Genomic DNA, 21,362 nt, shown 5'->3' on the forward strand with positions numbered 1-21,362 from the left:
AAATCTTTAATCTTTATATTACCGTTAAACTATTTTTTTTTCTTATTTAGTAATTAGTGTCCGGCCAAACCCATCATTTTTTTTTCTAATTTTCAAGATTATTTTTTTTTTTTTAAAAAATTGTGTTTAGAGGAGAGAGAGAGTCAATTTTTTTTTTGTTTTAGAGAAGGGTTGTTGAAAAAAGGGGAAGAAATGCAGGAGATCCGGTGCATTGTTGGAAATCTTTGATTTTTCATCAGCTCTGTACTTTACAGACATTCATCTGAAAGGTATATACATATATTTATATACATATATGTATATGACTCATTGCCAGTTTGTAGAATTTGCATAAATGTCTATATATATATTAGGGTATCTGTTATTTTCATACAATTCATTTGCAAAAATTTGATCTTTTTCAAATTTTCATATACCCTTTTGCTTAATTTGTTTAGTTTTCAAGTTTTTCTAGAAACCCCCTTTTGGTTAATGATCTTGATTAGTTGAGAGAAAATTGGGGTACCCTTTTGATCATATTGCTCATTTGTAGATAGGTCTTGAGCCGAGGGTCTTTTGGAAATAGCCTCTCTAGCGGTAAGGTCTGCGTGTACTATACCCTTCGTGTACCCCACTTTGTGGGGATTTCACTGGGTATGTTGTTGCTCATTTGTAGGTAGATTTTGATATGTGATGGTTTAATGAGATTTTTGATGTATGTTTTGAATTTCTTTGATTTGTAGGCTGTAAAAAAACAGGACTAAAGGAGGAGGAGTACCCATAAGCTCCTGAGTGCTTTTCTTTCCCTTTCTAAATTTTTTGAGGGTTTAGGGATTCTTGAGTTATTATAGGTTAAAGGGAGGGAAAGAAAGCATTTTTACCTTGTGAGCTAACTCAATTGGGAGAAAAAACAAATTTTGTGTTAGTAAAAAATGAACGGAGTCTCCGGTGTGATGTCAAGGCAAGTATTGCCAGCATGTGGAAGCCTTTGTTTCTTCTGCCCTGCGATGAGGACAAGATCAAGGCAGCCTGTTAAGAGGTATAAGAAGTTGATCTCAGACATTTTTCCTCGGTCCCAGGTTAGTCAAGGATTATATGGTGAATATAAGCACCTCCCATGTTCTGTTTGGTTCCTTTTTATGTGTTAAATCTCCCAAATCAGTTTGTGGAGTCTAATCATAAGTTTCTGTCTGTATTAATGAATCATTTGAACTTTCAACTTAATAGGGATTCTTGAAGTCATCATCTTTTTGCTTGTATTAGATTTAGATGGCAGTAGGTAAGTGGCATTGGTTGTTTCTACTTTATATGGATATTTCACCTGCTAAAGGAGCGAACCACCGATATTAATCAACTACTTGTTTGTGCCATCTTCCTGCTATTCAATCTCTAAAAACCTGACCTCTGCTTACGAGTCTGTATAAGTTCAGTTTCAGATAGCAGGGGATTAATTTCACCACCCTTACATTGTGCAAGGGGAGATTGTTGCAAAAATAGGCAAATATTATTATTCATGTATTTGATATATGTATTTCCCAAAGAAACAAAAGAAGTATCACCTATAGAGTCCAAATCCATAGTTTGTGTTTGTCTTAGATTTTCCAAAAAGTTTTCTATCTTCTTTAGGTCACAAGCACTAGTTTTTGTGTCGACAGCAGGCAAGTTCCTGTTTCCTTATTGGTTAGAAAGGTTTGCTTTTTTGAAAGGGACCTGTTCTGTTGTTACAAAGACCAGCCATTTGCTTTCCAATAACTACTTTACCCTTGCCTTTGATTAACCCCAGCCCCACCAGATCTCCCGACTCTATGAATGCTGTCATTTTCTTCTTCTCTTTCCTTCAAAACCTGTTCAATTTCTACCATGCATCTCAAGTCAATATGTGATAGTAAATGTGTCTACTGGAAATCTAGTATTCCAAGATGAAAGTAAATATCCTAAATTTTTCTAGAGTGGCCACATCAATGTTTGGTCTTGTTTGATTCTTAGGTAAGCCTCATGATATTTGAATTTGCTGGAAGTTCGCCAATGTATTTGAACTTCTGTATGGTATAAGAAATTTGTATATAAAGTGAATGTGAAGCATCTATTATCTCTGCCATACGGGTTGATAGATTAGATTCAGCTTAAGTTTAACCATATAAACATGTTAACACACATTCCTGAAATTATTATATCTAGCTACTATAATACTGAAGCATAGCCTGTCAATTACCTGAAAGTGCATAAGATTTGAAGAATTATAGTGCCTGAAATTGATGAGTTGATTTTACCTTTGATTTGCATGGTTGGCATTACCTTTTTAAGTTCAAATGATTTTAAGCAACATTGAGCAGTTCATTTGTATGAGGTAATATCCAGAAAGAGTAGTATTTGGCCATTTGACAAATGATAAATTTGCTGTCTTTCTATGCTACATCTACATGTATTTGACATTTGTGCTTGTGCAGGAAGAAGAACCAAATGATAGGAAAATTGGAAAACTTTGTGAATATGCTGCAAAAAATCCTTTTCGAATTCCCAAGGTATATTCATTCCCAGTGTTACATGAAAATTATGATCCCTTGAAACAATCCATGAAAAGCCCCCTGAAAGTTTGTAAACTATTATTTTTTTGCTAATCTTCTGGATAACTTTATTTACTTACAGTTGCTTTGTCTGGTAATGGGATTCCAGTTTTGGTAAACTGGTGATAGTAACCAGGAAACTAGCTCACAAATATATCCAGGTTTTCCAAATATACAAGTAGAACTCTAGTAAAAACCTCTTATTTGATAAGAACCGTGTGATGTCATGGATATTGCATTTGAAATGAGCATACATTTGGAACCCATTCGAATCCATGACTTCGACTGTACAACCATCAAATTAGTTGTCTTAGATGCACTTCTTTAATGTATTAGGTCACGTTTTAACTGAGGGGTGTCAGTTAGAGGGAGTCCGCTGCCTGCAATTCCTGGTTAAATTGATTGGCAGAGATAGTATTATACCGGGAAGGAACTAAGTCAAATTCCAGATTCAACCAGAATGCTGAAAAGAACTTCATTTGGTTATTCAGCTGCCAAAGCTTATGCTCAAATTTGGAAATAGCTTTTCTTAAATGAATGTTTGCATCATCTCGTCATAGTTCCCTATGTAGCAGAAATCTTCTTCTTGCTTCATGCCTAAAGTCCGAATTTCTATTACATTTTTATCATTAACCTTTCTTGGATCTGCTGAACAGATAACAAAGTCACTTGAAGAGAAGTGTTATAAGGAATTGAGAAATGAGAATTTTCGGTCAGCAAAGGTTGTTATGTGTATATACAAAAAGTTGGTTGTTTCATGCAAGGAGCACATGTAAGTTTTTGTTGCTTAGCAAAGTATGAATTGGTCTTTTTTGGATTCTTTCATTTTTTGGTTTGTGATGGCCACAAAGAGATGCATTTCTAATTTTCACATTATATTATGTATGGTAATATGGTTTCGTACATCTATCTATCAGGCCACTTTTTGCAAATAGTCTGCTCAGCGTCTTACAAACTCTTTTAGATCAGTCGCGTGAGAATGACATGCTAATTGTCGGATGTGAATCACTATTTGATTTTGTAAATAATCAGGTTGGTGCTTTGGAGTTCTCCTCAACTTTAGACTGGATCAATCTGACTATAGGGTGTTATTTATTGTTCATGTTTATGCATCAATTATATCTGACAAATTTGAATTATCTTATACCATCTTGACTTTATTGATTTATGCAGAAAGACGGTACTTACATGTTTCATTTAGATGGTTTTATTCCAAAGCTGTGTCAACTGGCACAACAAATAGGAGAGGAAGAAAGTGCTATAAAGCTCCGCACAGTTGGCCTGAAAGCACTTTCTGCAATGGTACAGAGTTTGTTTAGATTTTTCCAACTATTTAGTCTGCTTGCTATGTGGTTGTGATACAAACTGTTAACGTGGTTGTTTTCCATCAAATACAAATTATATACAGAGTGTACTTTTCTTCAGTTCTAAAAGGAATTAAGTCAAAATAAGTCTAAATGTTATACAATTTAGGATGGCAGCATTCCATTTTTTGCATGATTGGATGACTAATGATGTAGACCAAGACATTTAGGAAAAATGACTTCTGTCGTCGTCAATATTTATACGCCAGCTACTACAACATTTCTAATTTTCATATAAAAAATTTCTCCTGTTGTAGGCGCTTAAGCCTTATGCATTAGAAACTTGGACTGTCAGAACACCCTTGAAGCTACAATAAGGGATAGACAGTATTCTTACTACTCCAAGGGACTATTTTTTTAATTGTTTCTTAGCATTTTCTGCCGAAGACATCATATGTAATAGGAAAACAGTTGTTACCATGGATAGGCTGCATGGTCTTGTTTGAACAATATTGATGAAGTGAATAAAACTAATTATAGCATGGGACTCTTAAATAATTAAATACAATGCTCAGTATCCCACGTCCGTTAAGTGTATGGTTTTTACTCTCCTTATATAGTTTGGACAATCCTCACCACTAGAGCTAGATCTTTGATTGATTTAGGCTCAAGGTCATTTTACAACAAGATACTCTTTTCTTAGTCTATTAACTAATTGTGTTTGGCTTAGTTTTTATCTAGAAGAAAGTGTGACTGGTTGTTTCATAAAGCATGTTCATAATACATTTAATTTATGGAAGGTGATTGTAGCATGCAGTTTCACCATGCCAATCTCATTCATCGCTGACAAAAGAGTTATCTAGTCAGATTTTTGAGTCCTGCATTTGAAGTGGGCCGTATTATCTAAAATTATATATCAATTTCTGCCTCAGTACATAGGCATTGGCAAGTGCATGTGAGTTTAGTATGTTTTCTCCTCAAAGTCCTGATTTGATTTTCTTTTGAAGTCTATACCAGTGACTTCTATGATTAATGCTATAAAACCATGACTATCTCTAACCTGCATCCAAATGTAGATCTGGAGTACTTTGTTAAATTGTTATTCTTACAAGAACTTAACTGTGTCACAGGTTTGGTTCATGGGCGAATATTCCCATGTTTCAGCGGAATTTGACAATGTAAGCAGATTCTTTCCACCTTGTGTTCTTATTGTCAGATCTAAATAATGCTAGATTTGTATTTTCATTATAGAAGTTTGAAGTATCTCCCCTCTTGTTTTCATTGATGGAAAGTCAAAAGCTTGATAAGATTTTATTTGCATGTGCAAGATTTGTGGACACCAAATAAGTAAAACTGAGTAAAAGTTTGCGCTAGAGAGCATGTTATGTTGGCTTTACAAGAAGTTTCTTTCTCTTCTTGATGTTGATTTTCCTGGTTCATTCCAGTTTTAACATGATGCTGTCGATTATACGTACAAGCTATCTCTGTAGGATAAAACTAAATACTTTTCAGCTCTACCTGTTTTTTGCCTTTGAATGCTCTGTAATCATTGAACAAACAAAAATTAGCTAAAAACAGACAGCACGCAATAGCAGGCGGATCACTAGATCAACTTATAGGTGAAACCAGGCCCAGATTGACTTTGCCATTTCATCAATTGATTACCGTTGGTATATATTTGTTGTAGGAAGGTTAAGTATAAACTTGAATTTTCTTACTGAATATGTCGAACAATTTGTGCCTTTTACTGTTCATTCCAGAATTGTCTCCTGACAATGATCTGTTTCTGGCTACAATAGGTGGATGGAACTTGTAGCTTTTATTGTTTCATATTACTGATAATGTGGACTTCACCATGCCACTTCTTCTACTTATACAACAACAACAACATACCCAGTGAAATCCCAAAAGCTTCTTCTACTTATAAACAGAACTAATAGTCTGTAGTACAAAAAAAGATTATAGTGGTGTAATAAATCTGCATAGCAATTATTTGGTCTCCAGTTGTGATGAACTGTTTCCATGTTAGAATTAGTATAGCTTTTGGGATATTACCTTGAAATAGATCTTTCGTATTTTCAGTTGTGTACCGTCACAACTTGATTGGAGTAGCTTAAACTGTGCCCATCTTACTTTTCCAGACGTCTCAATTGCTTCTACTAATGTATTTATCTTATCTATTAGATTGTTTCAGTAGTCTTGGAAAATTATCCAAGGCCAAGAAAGGAAACTCAAGACTCAAACCAGAACAGGTGGGTGGAAGAAGTGCGCAAAGTTGAGGGCCACGTTTCTCCTTCCCCAGAAGTCATCGCGAAGGTTCCCTCATGGAGAATCATTGTGAATGAGAAAGGGGAACTAAATATTTCAAAGTTAATATTTTATAATAAATGTTAGGTGGCCTCTTGCTTTTTTCATGTGTAGTGTCTAAAGTGCTTCTTAGTTTTCCTTGACAGGGAGGATGACGAAAACCCAGCATTTTGGTCTAAGGCTTGCCTGCATAACATGGCCAAGCTAGGTAAGGAGGCTACAACCACAAGGCGAGTTTTGGAATCTTTATTCCGCTACTTTGACGACGACAATTTATGGCCTACTGAAAATGGAATTGCTGTACCTATTCTAAAGGATATGCAGTACACAATGGATGCTTCAGGTATGAAGTTACTTTTTGACTTTACCTATTGAAAGGGGAAAAAAGAGAGAGAAGTTAGTGGTAGAGTGTATTTCTTTTTATTCTTTGGCACTTTCATTTACTTTTTGCAAATAGTTCATCATATGTGGTTCTTCGAAAATTTCCTACTTTTACTTGTAAAAGTAGTATTATATTTTCCTTGTGGTGAAAATTCATAATGGCTTTTCCTCTCACTTTTTTGTTCCTCCTTCCCTGATTAAATTATGCAGGAGAGAATGCGCACCTTCTGCTGTCAACATTAGTCAAGCACCTAGATCACAAAAATGTTCTTAAACAACCTGAAATGCAGCTTGACATTGTTCAGGTGGTGACTTCACTTGCTCAAACAACGAAGACTCATCATTCCATTGCCCTAGTCAGTGCAATAACTGATATCATGAGGCACTTACGGAAAAGTATACATTATACTCATGATGACGCAAAGCTGGGAGCCGAGTTAATAAAGTGGAACCGGCTTTTCCAGGAATCAGTGGACGAGTGCCTTGTGGAGTTATCAAATAAGGTGCAGTTATTCTGTCATTGAATTTGAATATCAAATAAATTGCATTCTCTGTAAATTGGTTGGAAGCTGCTTAGTTACTAATTAAACAGGAATTTGAAGTCTCCTTTTGATGGGACTAACTAGATATTAATCGAACTTCTTGTTATTGATGTGTGTTCGAAGTCATGATTCTTCATTTTCTTGACTATTAGGTTGGAGATGCAGGCCCTATTCTGGATGTGATGGCAGTAATGTTGGAGAACATCACAAGTATCCAAGTGATAGCAAGAACTACTATTGCTGCTGTTTACCGTGCTTCTCAAATCATAGCTTCTATGCCAAACTTGTCATACCAAAACAAAGTAAGCTGATTGATATTTGAATTTATCAGACTGTTCTTTGCTTTCCTATCTTATTTTCTGAGGCATATTGAGTTAAGAATCTGATTTATCTTTTTATTTAGGCATTCCCAGAGGCTTTGTTTCATCAGTTACTCCCTGCTATGGTCCACCCTGATCATGAAACACGAGTTGGAGCTCATCGAATCTTTTCTGTTGTCCTTGTTCCATCTTCTGTTTCCCCTCAGAAGGTATCTGAGGAAACCCACCTGAGGAAGGCAGCAGATTTTTCAAGAGCACTCTCTAGAACTGTTTCTGTCTTTTCTTCTTCAGCTGCACTTTTTGGAAAGCTGAGAGACCAGAGGTCCCCTTCAATGGAGAAGGTTACTCTTGGAATGGAACAGAAAGATAACAATAGTGGGATGCTCAACAGAATAAAGTCAACATATAGCGGGGTATATAGCATGAAAGGCTCTCCTGCACCTATTGAAGAGTCTACGAACAAGCCAAGTAACGAAATGGTAGGTTGTGTAACCATCTTCACCATCTTAGTAGATACGACTGTTACCCCTAGATTCCTTACTATAATCCATTCTAGTGGCCTCACATCATGGGACTTCATATCTGCTTCTCCTTTACTACTCAAGCTTTTGATGACCCTCTCTTCACATCCTTGGCAAGTAAATTACTTGGCTATAAAATGCTTTGCCGCTTGAACAGTTTGTTTTGCTGCTTACACTTGAACATCCTCTGCTGAATATCGTTTGAAGCTTGCTTAGAATAATAGGGACAAACAACAACTACAATGCCTGAATTCCCAACCAAGTTGGGCCCAGCTTATTCCAATACTCAGTAATTTGTCTTTTAAGACAATCTAGGGTTTCTCTAAAGCTAGAAATTATCTAAATCATACTTTTCCTACACTAACATGCAAATCTTTAACTCTTGGGAAAATATTGGATCTAATGTAACTGTACAAACTTGACAAAGCCTTTATCCTAATTAGTTGGTGTCTTTTATCTGAATCTTTATCTTCTATCGTATTATGTTCTTTGCTAAACCTATATGAAATTTGAGAAATTGTAGGCCTTTTGGGACAATTTCTATGTATATGGTTTTTGTTTTTACCTCATCTCATTTTAACACCTATCATCACAGTGTCGTACCAATTAACTTTGTACTGGAGGTCTATGTATGCCATGGCCAAATCATCTTAGAAAACTTATTATTGTTTATCCTCCATCTGTGCTACTTGTACCTTCTGTCAGAAGTAATCATTTGTAACTTTTTTTATTTGTGCATTCATCTTAATATCTATATATTGACGACACTCATATAGTGGATATATTGTGCATTAGAGTTCAAACATTCATTTAAATTGCATGAAAATGTTTCTACTCTTTTAAAATTGTGCATCCACAACACTCATACACTGGATATGTTGGCATTTGTCTTCAGCTATTCATTATGAAATAACATTGTTGATTTCTCGACTGTTGTATAGAATGTGTCTTTCACTTTGAGTCTGTTTTATTCGACTTCACCAAATAGTCAAATTATTTTTCTTTTGATCTTCAGGGTCCTATTTCTCTAAGACTCAGCAGCCACCAAATCGTACTCCTTCTCTCCTCAATATGGGTACAATCCATTTCTCCTGCAAATATGCCTGAGAATTATGAAGCCATTGCTCACACATTTAGCTTGGTCTTGCTATTTTCTAGAGCAAAGGTAATTGGTTGGTTCTGTGACTGTTATATTTGTTCTGTGTAGTTGTTTGGGGGCATGTTCTTTGTTCATGATACTAAATGAAATATTAGTGCTTCTATTGTTGTCCAAAAAGAATATCGAACAAGGATATCCATACCACATTTGTGTAGCTTGAAAGATCAACTAGAAAAAAGTGTTTTTAGTGATTCCTTTCTTTGTAGTTACTTTTTCTTATTTCTTTAAGGCAAAAGGGTCAGATGGACCCTTATACTTGTATGTGTTTGTATTATGGACCCTTCTACTTAATTTTTATCAACTGGACCCTTAAACTCAACAAAATTTGATATATTAAATCCCTCTGACCATTGACCATGCTTATGTGGCATTAAGATGGCTGAGTTGGCTAAAGAGTGTGAATACACTTGCGTTAAGGCAAGTGTACACCATATTTAAAATTATAAAAGAATAAAATAATTAATTTTAAAAATAAAAACAAAATTAAAAAACCCTTCTTCTTCACCCCACCCACCTACAATTTCAGGCATCCCCACCCTGCTCAACACCCTTTTTTTCTTTCATTTTCTTTAGACGATCTAATATGCCGGAGGCGCCAAGAAGTCTCCTAGCATGTTGGTTCGACGGAGGCGGCAAGGAGTCTCCTGCTGGTTCGAGGGAGGCGCGAGGATAGGCGGTCGTTGGTGTTTTGCAGGGGATCACTGGTGGTTCAGAAAAAGAAAGACAGTGGAGGGGAGAACGAGGCGGGTGAGCGGCGAGGAGCTGATCACGAGGGCTGAAGAGGTTTGGCCGCCGCAGTTGTGGTGCGGCGGCTTAGATTTGTGGAGGCTGGAGAAGAATGAAAGGAAAATGTAGAAGGTGATCGACGTAGATAGAGACGTCTGAGAGAGAAAGTATTTGTGGTCTCGTCGGCAAGAGGAGTGGTGGCTGTGGCAGCTTTCTCCGACGGATTTTGGCCATTTCACAGCTGGATCGGGTAGACGACAATGGTGACCCAAAATTTACTTTAAAGAATAAATTAATAATTTTTAAAAATAGTTATTACAGATAATTATGATGTGGTATTAATTTAAGTGACATGGATTTGACATGTCATCTACTCAGGGGAGAGTGAGCTATACACATGGTAATGGTTTAACAATCACTTTGATTGAGTTTAGGGGTTAAGTTGGTAAAGGATTAACTGATTAAGTAGAAAGATCCATAATACAAACACATACAAGTACAAGGGTCCACAAGGCCCTTTTGCCTTTCTTTAACTATATCTAGGTAATATATTCCCTTGGAATTCCTAACATGTCTGTTTTCCTTTTGTCTTTTACTTATGTACTAATGTTTTTAATGTCGCCTAACAAGGGAAATTTTTGGGCTTTCTGTTGGTTGAAATTTTTGTCCAGTAGGATTTAATCGATATCTGTGGGAAACACTAATAGGTTCCCTATAGCATTTACCTGTTTATACCAAGGGAAACAATAACCTTTTAAATAAAATTGAGCTCCTTTTCTTAGCCCTTTGTGTTTTATCTGTTCATTTGAATGGTAGCATCAGTGATGATGTTTTTACATATGGTTCACTTACAAGATTCTCTTTCCTGTCTTCTATGTATTTGACTGCATTCTCCATGTAAATTTAGTGTGAGAAGTCCTCTTACGTGATAAGGATAAATTATGAGCTTTGGATCCTATTGTGTGAAGATTAATTGTAAACTCTAAATGCCAATCACAATTTATTGCTTAAGTTAATGTTCTTAATGTCTTTTGTTCTGCTATTATTTTGAAAATTAGAACTTTAGCGTGAACTAAGACCTTCCAAGTCAATGGACATCAAGGAGACAGTTTGACTACTTGCGAGTAACAAAATAAAGTATGAATATGGGAATGAGAAACTAAAATGCCAAATCACTAAATCATTGCGAATTTTGTTTTTGGTATTATTGGTTTGGCATTTAAGCACTTAAATGGTGTAGGATATCTTGGTCGTTTATCACACTGGATGATCCAATCTGCTATATTATGTTAAATCTGTAAAGGAACTAAAGTCTGAATAAATATTCATTATAAAAAAAAACAAAACTATAGTCTGAATAAACATATGTTCGTATGCGTCTGTATATCCTTTCCTATAGTCTCTTAATTTGACTTTGCTCCATATACTTGTGCAGAACTCATACCGTGAAGCTCTAGTGCAAAGTTTTCAGCTTGCATTTTCGTTGAGAAATATTGCACTCATTGAAGGAGGTAAGACTGCCACATCAGATATTCCTCTGGGGTGTGCAACGGCTTAAGATTTTTATTCCTCTTTAATTCATTGCTCCTCTATACTGGGAGGGGGTGGTAAGTGATTGCTTCATCGGAGTGTTAGGAACAACAGATCAGTATTACATGGCACATTTCTCATGTCCTTAGTATCTTTTCAAGTTAAGATTATCCATTTTTAACTGATTGTGAAGGTTCTTGGACTTCCGTTGTTATGTTGACCGAGCATGTCTCATTCTGGAATCCTAGCTGAGTAATCCCACTCTGCTATTTTTATCACTAAGTTCTCTCTTTTTAGGTTCATAACATTTTCATCAAGGATATTATTATTAACAAGACGAGAGGACCAAACACCTGAAAATAAGAAAACGTTTAGTTCATACAATTAAAGGGTTCCTGTATGTGTTTAATAGCAATGCTTAAATGCTTGCTGCACAAAGCTTCATTGGCTTCTACCTTTATGGTAAATACTTGTCAATGCTTCTGTATACCTTTAACAGGCAATAATTTATATGAGATTCCCCAACATTATGATCCTTATTGGTAAAATAGTTCAGCTTATCTGTTTCCTGTATGATTCCTTCTCCAATGCTTTTTTACGATTTAGAGGATTTGTGGATCACAGTTCATTATACTTCTGTGTTTCAGGGTCACTACCACCATCACGTAAAAGATCTCTGTTTGTGTTGGCGACATCTATGATTATTTTCTCATCAAAGGCATATAATATACCTTCTCTCGTTCCCCGTGTCAAGGCTGCACTTTCAGATAAAACGGTTTGTAACCAATGCTGCCAAGCTTTATACTGTTTTGCTGACCCCTTCTGGTGGTCAGTCATTGTTCTTTCTATTGCATGTCAGCCTGGTTTCTACTAGCAGAGCTGAACTGATGAAAAACTACTTTTGGTGTATTTACTTAATCTATTTCAGTATTATCATATTAGTTTCTGCTCAGGTCATAACACATGGCAGTCATTGTTTTTATCAGGTTGATCCATTTTTACATTTGGTAGAAGATAGCAAACTACAAGCTGCTGAATCAAGTTCTGGTAATGGAAAAGTTACATATGGATCCAATGAAGATGATAGTTCTGCTCAGAAATGTCTCTCGCAAATAAGTATCACAGAGGAACAGTCAACGCAATCCATGATTTCCTTAATCCTAAAGAGTTTATCTAATCTATCAGACGTAAATGTTTCTTTGCTAAATTTTGTTACCATATAGTGATTCCCTAGTTAAGCATTGATCTCTAATATGATTTATTCCGGTATGTAGCTTGAAGTGTCAGCTTTAAGGGAGGAGTTGCTTAAGAAATTTTCACCAGATGATTCAGATTCCCTGGGGACTCAGTTTTTCACCGATGCTCAACAGAGAGCTCAGCAGTCTAATTCAGTTGATGTAAGTCTCTAGAGTATGTAATGTTATGTCAATATTCTTTTATCCTCACTTTTCTCTGTTTGATCATTCTTTCTCCTGTTGTGCAGCTGACCTCAATATTTGATGATGATGGTCCAGATTTATTTCATAGCAGTTCCAAACAGAATGAACAATCAGCCATGGAAATTCCCAATCTATTGAGTGTCAATCAACTTTTAGAATCTGTAAGTGACTTTTGAATATAATATTTGTTTAACCTATTATTTATGCAAAAACAACCACGCCTCAATTCCAAGCAAGTTGCGGTCAGCTCTATTAATCCTCACTGAACATGTCACTCCATTTAACCTCATCTTCAACCCATATTGTACAATAATAATTATAATTTGTCTAACCTATTGTTTCAGATCTGTGATCTTTGACAAAAAAGAGCTTTACATCTAGTTATACTTGCGAAATGGATTTCTTTTCTTTGTGTGCATGTGGCAACTCTGCATTTCTCTCCTCTAGTGAACTTGCATGTTCTCATGCCTCCATTTTGTTCTTATGAGAAAATGCAACCTCATGTGATGGCTCTTTTAGTTCATCTGGTCGTCAGAAATATTTATGGAGTACCACTTAATCCTTTGGTCGATGTTTTAGTTTAAATACCATGAGATAACAAAAAGTATGCGACTTACATTTTATTTAAGATCAGATATGTGAAAAATGTAGTTGTTAGTTATTTTATTTGATCTAATTATTGGTACTTGTTGTTTGAAATTTACTTCGTCTATGCCAAATGAAGGTTTTGGAGACGGCACATCAAGTAGGGAGAATGTCTGTGAGCACGGAACCTGAATTTTCATACAAAGAAATGGCTCATCATTGTGAGGCACTTTTAACGGGAAAACAACAAAAGATGTACAATTTGATGAATAGCCAACATAGACAAGATAATGCACTGATCGAAATATCAGAGAGTTCCAGTGATCAAGGCGAAGAAAGCGCTTCTGATAACCAGGTTGACAATCAGGTCTCGAAAGTAGTCTTTTTTGGTTTCTCTATACTCAACATTTCTTGTTTCTCCTTTCTCCCCCATTTTCTAATTCATTTGCTGCTCATCTGTTTCTTTCTGACTAAGGTAACATAGATAGATATTATCTAGGCATCATACATACATAGACACTTCATCTTGGCCTCAACTGTCAACTAAACACTCCAACTTTGAGTATGGACATCTAGAAACCTCAACTCATCTCCTTTGTGTCATTTAAACACTCCAAACTTTCAAAATGATCATCTAGACACCTCTAAAATTTGTGTCATGTCAGCATCAGGTGTCCACGAGACATAGTGGGGATGAGTTGGAGTGTTTGGTTGTTAGTTGAGACTAAGTTAAGGTGTCTAAATGTACACTCTCCAAGTTGAAGTCCTTACTTGTCAAGTGATGAGTATTTGCTTATGTATTATGGCTATTATACATGTAAAACTAACGTACAGCAGATGTAGCACCGGAAATTTCCTGCTTTGGATGATTTAGAGACACGATCTTAATCTTACCATTCAATTGACTTTATGGGGGCAGGTTGAGAATCAACTGGCAGATCAGAAAGTAGCCGATGTTTCTGATAAACCAACTCGCGAAATTGTTCCTTCACATTGTGGAGCGGAATATCAAAGTAATCCGGAGTCCTTCAGGCTACCGGCATCAAGTCCATATGACAATTTTTTGAAAGCTGCCAGATGGTAGAGATAGCATAGGAATCGTTCCAAACAGAGATGTTTGCGAGATTACTTCCCTCCTGATGGCAGGGTTGCCAAAGCCTTACTCGGTTGCAGAACCGGAAGATCTTCATGCAACGCGCCTGCACGGAAAGAAAAGTCGGCGCCAGAGTTGTAGATAACACATAGTTTTTAACTCATCATACACATAAAAGTTGTTCATTCTTTTATTCTTTTTTTTTCTTCCTATTATGAGGTGAAATATTGTTGTACTGGAGCCATAGAGGAGGCATATTGGTTAAGATTTTAGGTTTTGCTGTCTTAGCCAATGTCATTTACTGTTGTATAATATTTAAATGTTGCTTTTGTTACTCTCTTTTTTGTAATTTTAGATGGAGCTATTCTTCTCTTCTTCTGGTGTATGCAGACACTGCTATTTGAAATGGGAAAAAGCATTCTTTTGCTGTTCTTATTTTCCTTAATTAAAATACTCCTTCCGTTTCAAAAAGATTGGCCTAGTTTGACTTGGTACGGAGGTTAAGAAAAGAAAGAAGACTTTTTAATCTTGTGGTTCTAATTTAAAGTTATGTCAAATGTACCAAAATACCCTTTAATCTTGTGGTCTTAAACATGTCATGTGGAAAGTTAAATTTAAAGCGTTGCCAAAAAAGAAAAGGGGTTATTCTTTTTGAAACTGACTAAAAAGGAAATAGTCTCATTCTTTTTGAAACAGATGGAGTATATATTGTGATATTTTTTTCATACTTCGAAAGCTTCTCTTTTGAGTCTTAGGTCTATCAGAATTAGTTTCCCTACCCATAAAGGCATATCCCACCCTACCTAGACCTCGCTTGTGGCACTATACAAGGTTTATTGTTGATATCTTGTAGTATATGAATTGTTGGTGGAGAAAGAGTTATTCACCGCGACGTTTACACCAAACCTACATATATGACATGTTAACAGATCCAAGGATATAGGGTGATATTTGGCAGAAATAGAGATGACATGGCAAATTGAAACATCTTAGTAATCAAAAGGAAAAAAAAAAAAGCAGAAGTGATTTGTGTAATAGCAAGAGCGAAATAAAAATCGTCTAAATCGTGAAAATGTGATCGTGGAAGAGAACTACAAGCCTTGTGTCGCCAAAGTAGTTTGAATATTGCACCTTAAATAGCAGAAGTCTAGAAGTCGAAAGCATCACTTACTTCAGTAGCATAAGGTATGTCGAGTTTCATGTGAATCACTAACTCCACCTTGAATTAATGAGGCCAATATCATCCATCTACAGCAAATTTAAATATTTGTGAGATTAAAAAAATTTAAATAAAATTTCAAAAATTTATACATAGTCTAAGTCGTGCAAACGTGATTATGGAAGAGAACACTACAAATCTTGTATCGCCAAAGTAGCTTGAATGTTAAATCCTAAATAGAAAAAGTCTAGAATTCTAAAGCATCACTTACCTAAGTAGTATGAAGTTACATGTGAATCACTAATTTCACTTTTAATGAGGCCTATGCTATGTGAGTTTGAATTAATGAGGACTCGGTACATTATCAATACCAATTGTTAAGATCAAACCCAAACAATTTGTATGATAAAAAATTTAAACAAAATTTCAAAAACTTATACCTTCACTTACTTTAAATTTTGAATAACACAAACTAGAAAAATGTTTCGCTATTTTCAAAGGGAGAATTATAAGAAAAGATCATTCAACTATTTTTATTACCAAAACAAAATTACTTAAATTGGCCAAAATTTCTTCTTCTTCCTTCTTAATTAGCTCATCATTAATGACTTCTAATCTTCTTCTTCCTTCCCATTTCGCCATTAATGGCTTCTTTTCCTTCTTCCTTCCTCCTCCTTCAGCGTCATCTTCTTCTTCGTTGTTTTTTTTTTCTATAAAATTTAACATACTGGAATCGTAAATCGTTTCTAGCGAATTATATATGAAGAGAGTCGATTGAAATAATTTTATATTTAATAATTGAGATTATTTAGAGGTAATTTCAAGTTAATCGAGATTGACTAGTCAATATGTACTTCATGGCTAAGTAACTATGTTTTTAGTTTCTTTTAGTAAATCATAATGTATAGTCACTGTATAACTCATGTATATGTACATCATATCAAATAGTCAATGTATATTATTTATGACTTTTCATAAGCTATTATAGTATAGTCACTATATAATTCCAATTACTTTGGACTATTTTTTAGGTAAATAAAACAACATTATATTTGTTATAAACTAATTACTTTATCGTATATATTTTCAACTATTTCAAAAACACAAAAAAAAAACAAATTTGAGGCTAGGCCCAAAACTTGATTCCAACTTCCATTTTTGACCCATTCTAAAAAACAAAAATACAATCAAAACGACATCACTTTCACAATATAAACATCAAAACACTGTCGTTTTGACCTCAGAAAACCCTTCTATAAAATACTACACAAGAAGAACATTCAGCAAAGAACAATTTTTTTTTACATCTGCAGTCTCTTTGATTTCCATTCTCTCTGCTCTTCATCACGGTAAGTACCCCCCCACCCCCACCCCCTTGTTTTTTTACCTCTATATGTATAGATTTGTAGCAAATCTTGTGCCACCATGTTTGTTATTTGAGTTAGGTATTTGAATTTATTGCTTCTTAGTGACAAGATTACATTTTTATGTGTGATTTATGCTGTTTGGATTGATGGGTCGTTTTCTGTTTTGTTTATAGTGTAGCGATGGATCGAATCTTGATGTGGATTTATCTTATTGGGTATTGGTTTATGTTGCTTGGTGGGGGTTATAAGATGATTGATTTGATTTAAGTTTTGACCATGATTTGTGTGATTTTGATGTTTGGGATTAATGGGTCGTGTATGTTTAGTTTTTATTGGAGCAAAGTTTGTCCCTTGGTGTGACTTTTGTATTTTATGGTATAGGTTAATGCTTCTTGAAGAGCTAAATATGATTAGTTTGATTAATTTTTATTGTTATCAATGGGATTTGAGTGGTTAGGATTAATGGGTATTCATCTGTTTGGTTTCTGTAGAAGCTTTGCGTGCTTTTTGGCATGATAGGTTAATGCTTCCTGTAGAGCTCAATATGATTAGCTTGATTACTTTTTATCGTTATCGATGGGGTTTGAGTGGTTAGGATTAAAGGGTCATCATCTGTTCGGTTTGTGTCTAACCCAAGCCTGCTCTTTTGGCATGATTCATGAATTATGTTTTATTTGGTTTAGGTAATGGTAATGCTTCCTGAAGAGCTCAATATGATTAGTTTGATTACTTTTAATTGTTATCAATGGGATTTTAGTGGTTAGGATTAATGTGACATCTCTGTTCGGTCTGTGTTGAAGCCAAGCTTGCTTTTTTGGCATGAATTATGTTGAAGAGCCCAATATGTTGAAAATGTGATTTGAGTGGTTAGGATTCATGGGTCATCATCTGTTTGGTTTCTGTCGAAGCCAAGCTTAGTTTTTTGGCATGAAGTATGTTTTCTATTGTATAGGTTAATGCTTCATGATTCATGAAGAGCTCAATATGATTAGTATGGTCCATACTTGTTGCTCCTTGACCTAAATTTTATATTTTTCATTGGTTCTGGGAAATGCTTCTTGGAAATCGGAGCAGTCATGATATGGTTCCTTTTTCAATATTTTACTCTGGGATGTGAATGGTTTTAGTTAATTTGTTGCTTCCTTTGTTTTGTATTAACCGACTGATGTACATGTCAGTAAAAGAGAAATGAATCAAATGTTATATTTTACTTTTGTTGCGGGAAGATGGAATATCTGTATGTTGTGTCTTTTCACGAGCCATTCATGGCTGTTTCGTCTCGTCTCTTCATGATTTTGAACATTGTCCAATTTGCGAAAGCCTCATTAGGTTAATGAGTTCTGCTTTATTATTTTTACTTATTAGCCACCCATCTGAAAGGGAAGAGAGTAGAATAGGATTGATTGAGTACATCAAGTTGTTCTCTGTGTATTTCTAGTTGTTTGGATTAATGAGTAGTTGCCTGATTATTCGTAAAGAAGCGATTTTATGAATCATATATTATGGAAGTGATTATTGCCTTGATTTTTGAGTTACTGGAATAGTGCTATAATTGCTTCTCTTAATGTTTTCTTCATGATGTGGTGTAGATTTTTTTTATTGTTCAAAAAGAAGTTTCACTGTTGCATATTGAATTAACCAAAATTCATAGCACCCTAAATGCAATCATATCTGAAATAGTATACTTTGTATCCAAAACATACATCAATGGGAGCATTTACAGAATGCTATGATGGATTAATTGGAACATGGAAGGAACTGTTGATCTAGTTAAGCCTTGTGGGTAGGTGTAGACACTCAGATGTGATTTTAAAATATGAACCTTATAATGAAGATAAATGAAATTTAATTGAATGTTGTCTACGTTTTTGTTTTCTTATTTTTTTTAATTTCCCCCTATTTGCATTTGGCACTCAAGTTGATTGCTAATGGGTCGTAGACACTAACTAATTATGTGTTGGCATGAGTTCCGTTCCATATTCTGGAAATGATTTATGCTATGTTTCAGCGGAAAAGAAAGAGGGTTAGTAGGCAGAACAAGGTCTATTTCCGACACTAGCTTTTTAGGAACTAAAATGGGAAAGATGCACAACATACTCGTGAACTCCCTCCGCCCCAATTTATGTGGAACCGTTGACTTGACACAGTTTAAGAAAAGGAAGGACTTTTGAACAAACCTTAGACATTTGAGTGGGATAGATTAAAAGGAAAGGGTGCCACATAAATTGCGCACAGAGAGTAGTAAGAGTAGTAATTTTCTGATGAAGTCCTCGTGTAGTATTTTCAACCATCCCCAGAAGTATGGTAGAAAGAGGAATATAGATGCCTACTTTCCTTCACTTTTACTGCAGCATCAATGGAAGGAATATATGCTTTTTCTAGGACTTGTAATTCAACAACTTTTTTTTCCTCCTTTTTGGCCCATTGCCTTGTTTTCTGAACATACTATTCGAAAAAATAAATAAATAAAATTGGGGGTAGGGGAAGGGGAAATGGGGAGGGAGGGGGGATTACAAGTTAGGAAATCAAACCCTCACGACAAGGTGAATATTTTTGTAGCCAACCGATTGAGCTACTAAGATTTCCCTGTTTTTCTGAACTAACACATTGTGTTAAGAGTAGGACAAGAAATACAGTTTAGTTTTGAAGTTTTCAAATATATAGCTTTATGTTCTTGTCTTTATAGATTTGAATGGTATATCATACAGTAGGCTACTAAATCACGCAGTTCATCAGTACCTTGAGGAAATCTGATAGTTATACTTTGTCACGTCCCAATTCACATGATTGTGGCAAAAAGATCACATATGTGCTGTAGCTTGAGATAATCCGTTGAAACATACATAATTCAATCTGCAGCCTCATGATGGTGTAAAAAGATCCTCTATGAACTATATATTGAGATGTTATTTTGAGTAATAATTGAATGCTTTGATGTTTAGAATGAGAAAAGAAAAACTGTTTTCTTACTATGGTTTACGGTATCTTGCAGTTTTAGAAGCTCCAAGATGGCTACCAAGTACATAATTGGTTCTATCGCTGGATCTTTTGTCGTTGCATATGTTTGTGACACTGTTATTTCTGACGGGAAATTGTTTGGAGGCAAGTTCTAGTTCTTTTCGTTAGTTCTTTGATCATGAAATTGCCTCTGCTATACTGACAGTCAACTTGTGGTATCTCAAAACAGGTACTACTCCAAGCACCGTTACCAACACCGATTGGTGGAAAGAAACAGACAAGAAATTCCAAGCATGGCCTCGCACTGCTGGTCCCCCGGTGGTCATGAACCCCATCAGCCGACAGAATTACATTGTCAAGTCTTGATTTAGAAAGTTGAGTTGCGCTGTTTTTTCCCCCCCAACAGATTACATTTGAAATCGAACCATTCTTCATTTTTGAGCAAAGGTTTTTTGCTCCTACGCTTGATTCAGACGATATTGAAGTCATTTTTCTCACTTATAAGAAGATTTGACATATGTTACAAACAATCAAAACAGATTTGACGTATGTTACAATAAAATTTTTGTTCAGCTAGCACACCTGTGTACTGAATGAGCTGTTTTTTTGTTCTGGCAAATATATGTCAGTTCTTGGTTCTCTGCAATACTAATTTTTTTTTTGTTGATGTATATGCCACATTCTTGTGATTGTAGCTGGTTTAGCTGCAAATGCAAATCTCTTTGATGATTTATTGTGCACAGTACTTGCATATCTATGAACAGCTCATTGGAGGGGAGATCACTTGTGGTCAAAGCTTCTCAAATCAATGTCATTTTTATTTATAAAAATATTAGGTGACGACTAATCATCAATTTGGGAGAGACGAACCTAGAATTTAAAGATTTCAGGTACATCATCACCTAGCTAAACTTTAAATAAACACAGTGAAAAAGGGTCTCATTTGAATTCAAACCATGGTCTCAAGATGGTTCGCGTAACTTGTAATTATGCTTCTCTTGGATGCACAATTATATATATATATATATATATATAATTATTTTTAAAAAATTAATAAATGCATGTGCACCTCCACTTATAAGTGCGGATCCACCTATGGGACAAATGTGCAATACATATTCCGTGTATATATATATATATATATAAATAAAATTATTTTTAAAAAATTAATAGGTGCATGCGCACCTCCACTTGTAAGTGTGGATCCACCTCTATGTAGAGGACAAATGTGCAATACATATTTTCGATTATAATAAATATAAAAACCACAAGGAGTCGATTAAAAAATGTAAAAGAGAAACAACAAAAGGTTACCATTACTTGTGGGCAATATATTATAGATTATAATATAGACAAAAGAAACCCACTAGCTGTACCACTCCAACAAAGACTTCATCTAGATTGAATTCGACACTTGTAGTATAAAAT

General features: G+C 35.2%; 2 protein-coding genes across 9 annotated transcripts; both read left to right on the plus strand.

The window, feature by feature from the left end:
* Positions 1-85: 85 nt before the first annotated feature.
* On the plus strand, positions 86-14,885 carry LOC107018148 (protein EFR3 homolog B). 8 transcript variants are annotated; one of them, XM_015218545.2, is made up of 21 exons: positions 86-269; positions 533-633; positions 723-1,058; positions 2,427-2,501; positions 3,200-3,315; positions 3,461-3,575; positions 3,717-3,845; positions 4,978-5,025; positions 6,032-6,216; positions 6,301-6,497; positions 6,746-7,038; positions 7,230-7,379; positions 7,481-7,876; positions 8,934-9,083; positions 11,239-11,314; positions 11,981-12,108; positions 12,320-12,520; positions 12,608-12,730; positions 12,817-12,933; positions 13,497-13,724; positions 14,277-14,885. In XM_015218545.2, the coding sequence occupies exons 3-21, from the start codon at positions 912-914 to the stop codon at positions 14,439-14,441; spliced, it is 3,039 nt and encodes a 1,012-aa protein (XP_015074031.1). In that variant the 5' UTR covers positions 86-269; positions 533-633; positions 723-911; the 3' UTR covers positions 14,442-14,885. The 8 variants fall into 8 exon arrangements, with proteins under 8 accessions (XP_015074031.1, XP_015074030.1, XP_027772280.1 ...); XM_015218544.2 differs by having other exon boundaries at positions 533-576; XM_027916479.1 differs by having other exon boundaries at positions 537-633.
* A 1,946-nt stretch (positions 14,886-16,831) lies between these two features.
* On the plus strand, positions 16,832-20,601 carry LOC107015913. Its single transcript, XM_015216350.2, has 3 exons — positions 16,832-16,958; positions 19,969-20,078; positions 20,164-20,601. The coding sequence occupies exons 2-3, from the start codon at positions 19,985-19,987 to the stop codon at positions 20,298-20,300; spliced, it is 231 nt and encodes a 76-aa protein (XP_015071836.1). The 5' UTR covers positions 16,832-16,958; positions 19,969-19,984; the 3' UTR covers positions 20,301-20,601.
* Positions 20,602-21,362: the final 761 nt, after the last annotated feature.

This window comes from Solanum pennellii, chromosome 4, assembly GCF_001406875.1.
Source record: "Solanum pennellii chromosome 4, SPENNV200".
Classification (NCBI taxonomy): Eukaryota; Viridiplantae; Streptophyta; class Magnoliopsida; order Solanales; family Solanaceae; genus Solanum; species Solanum pennellii.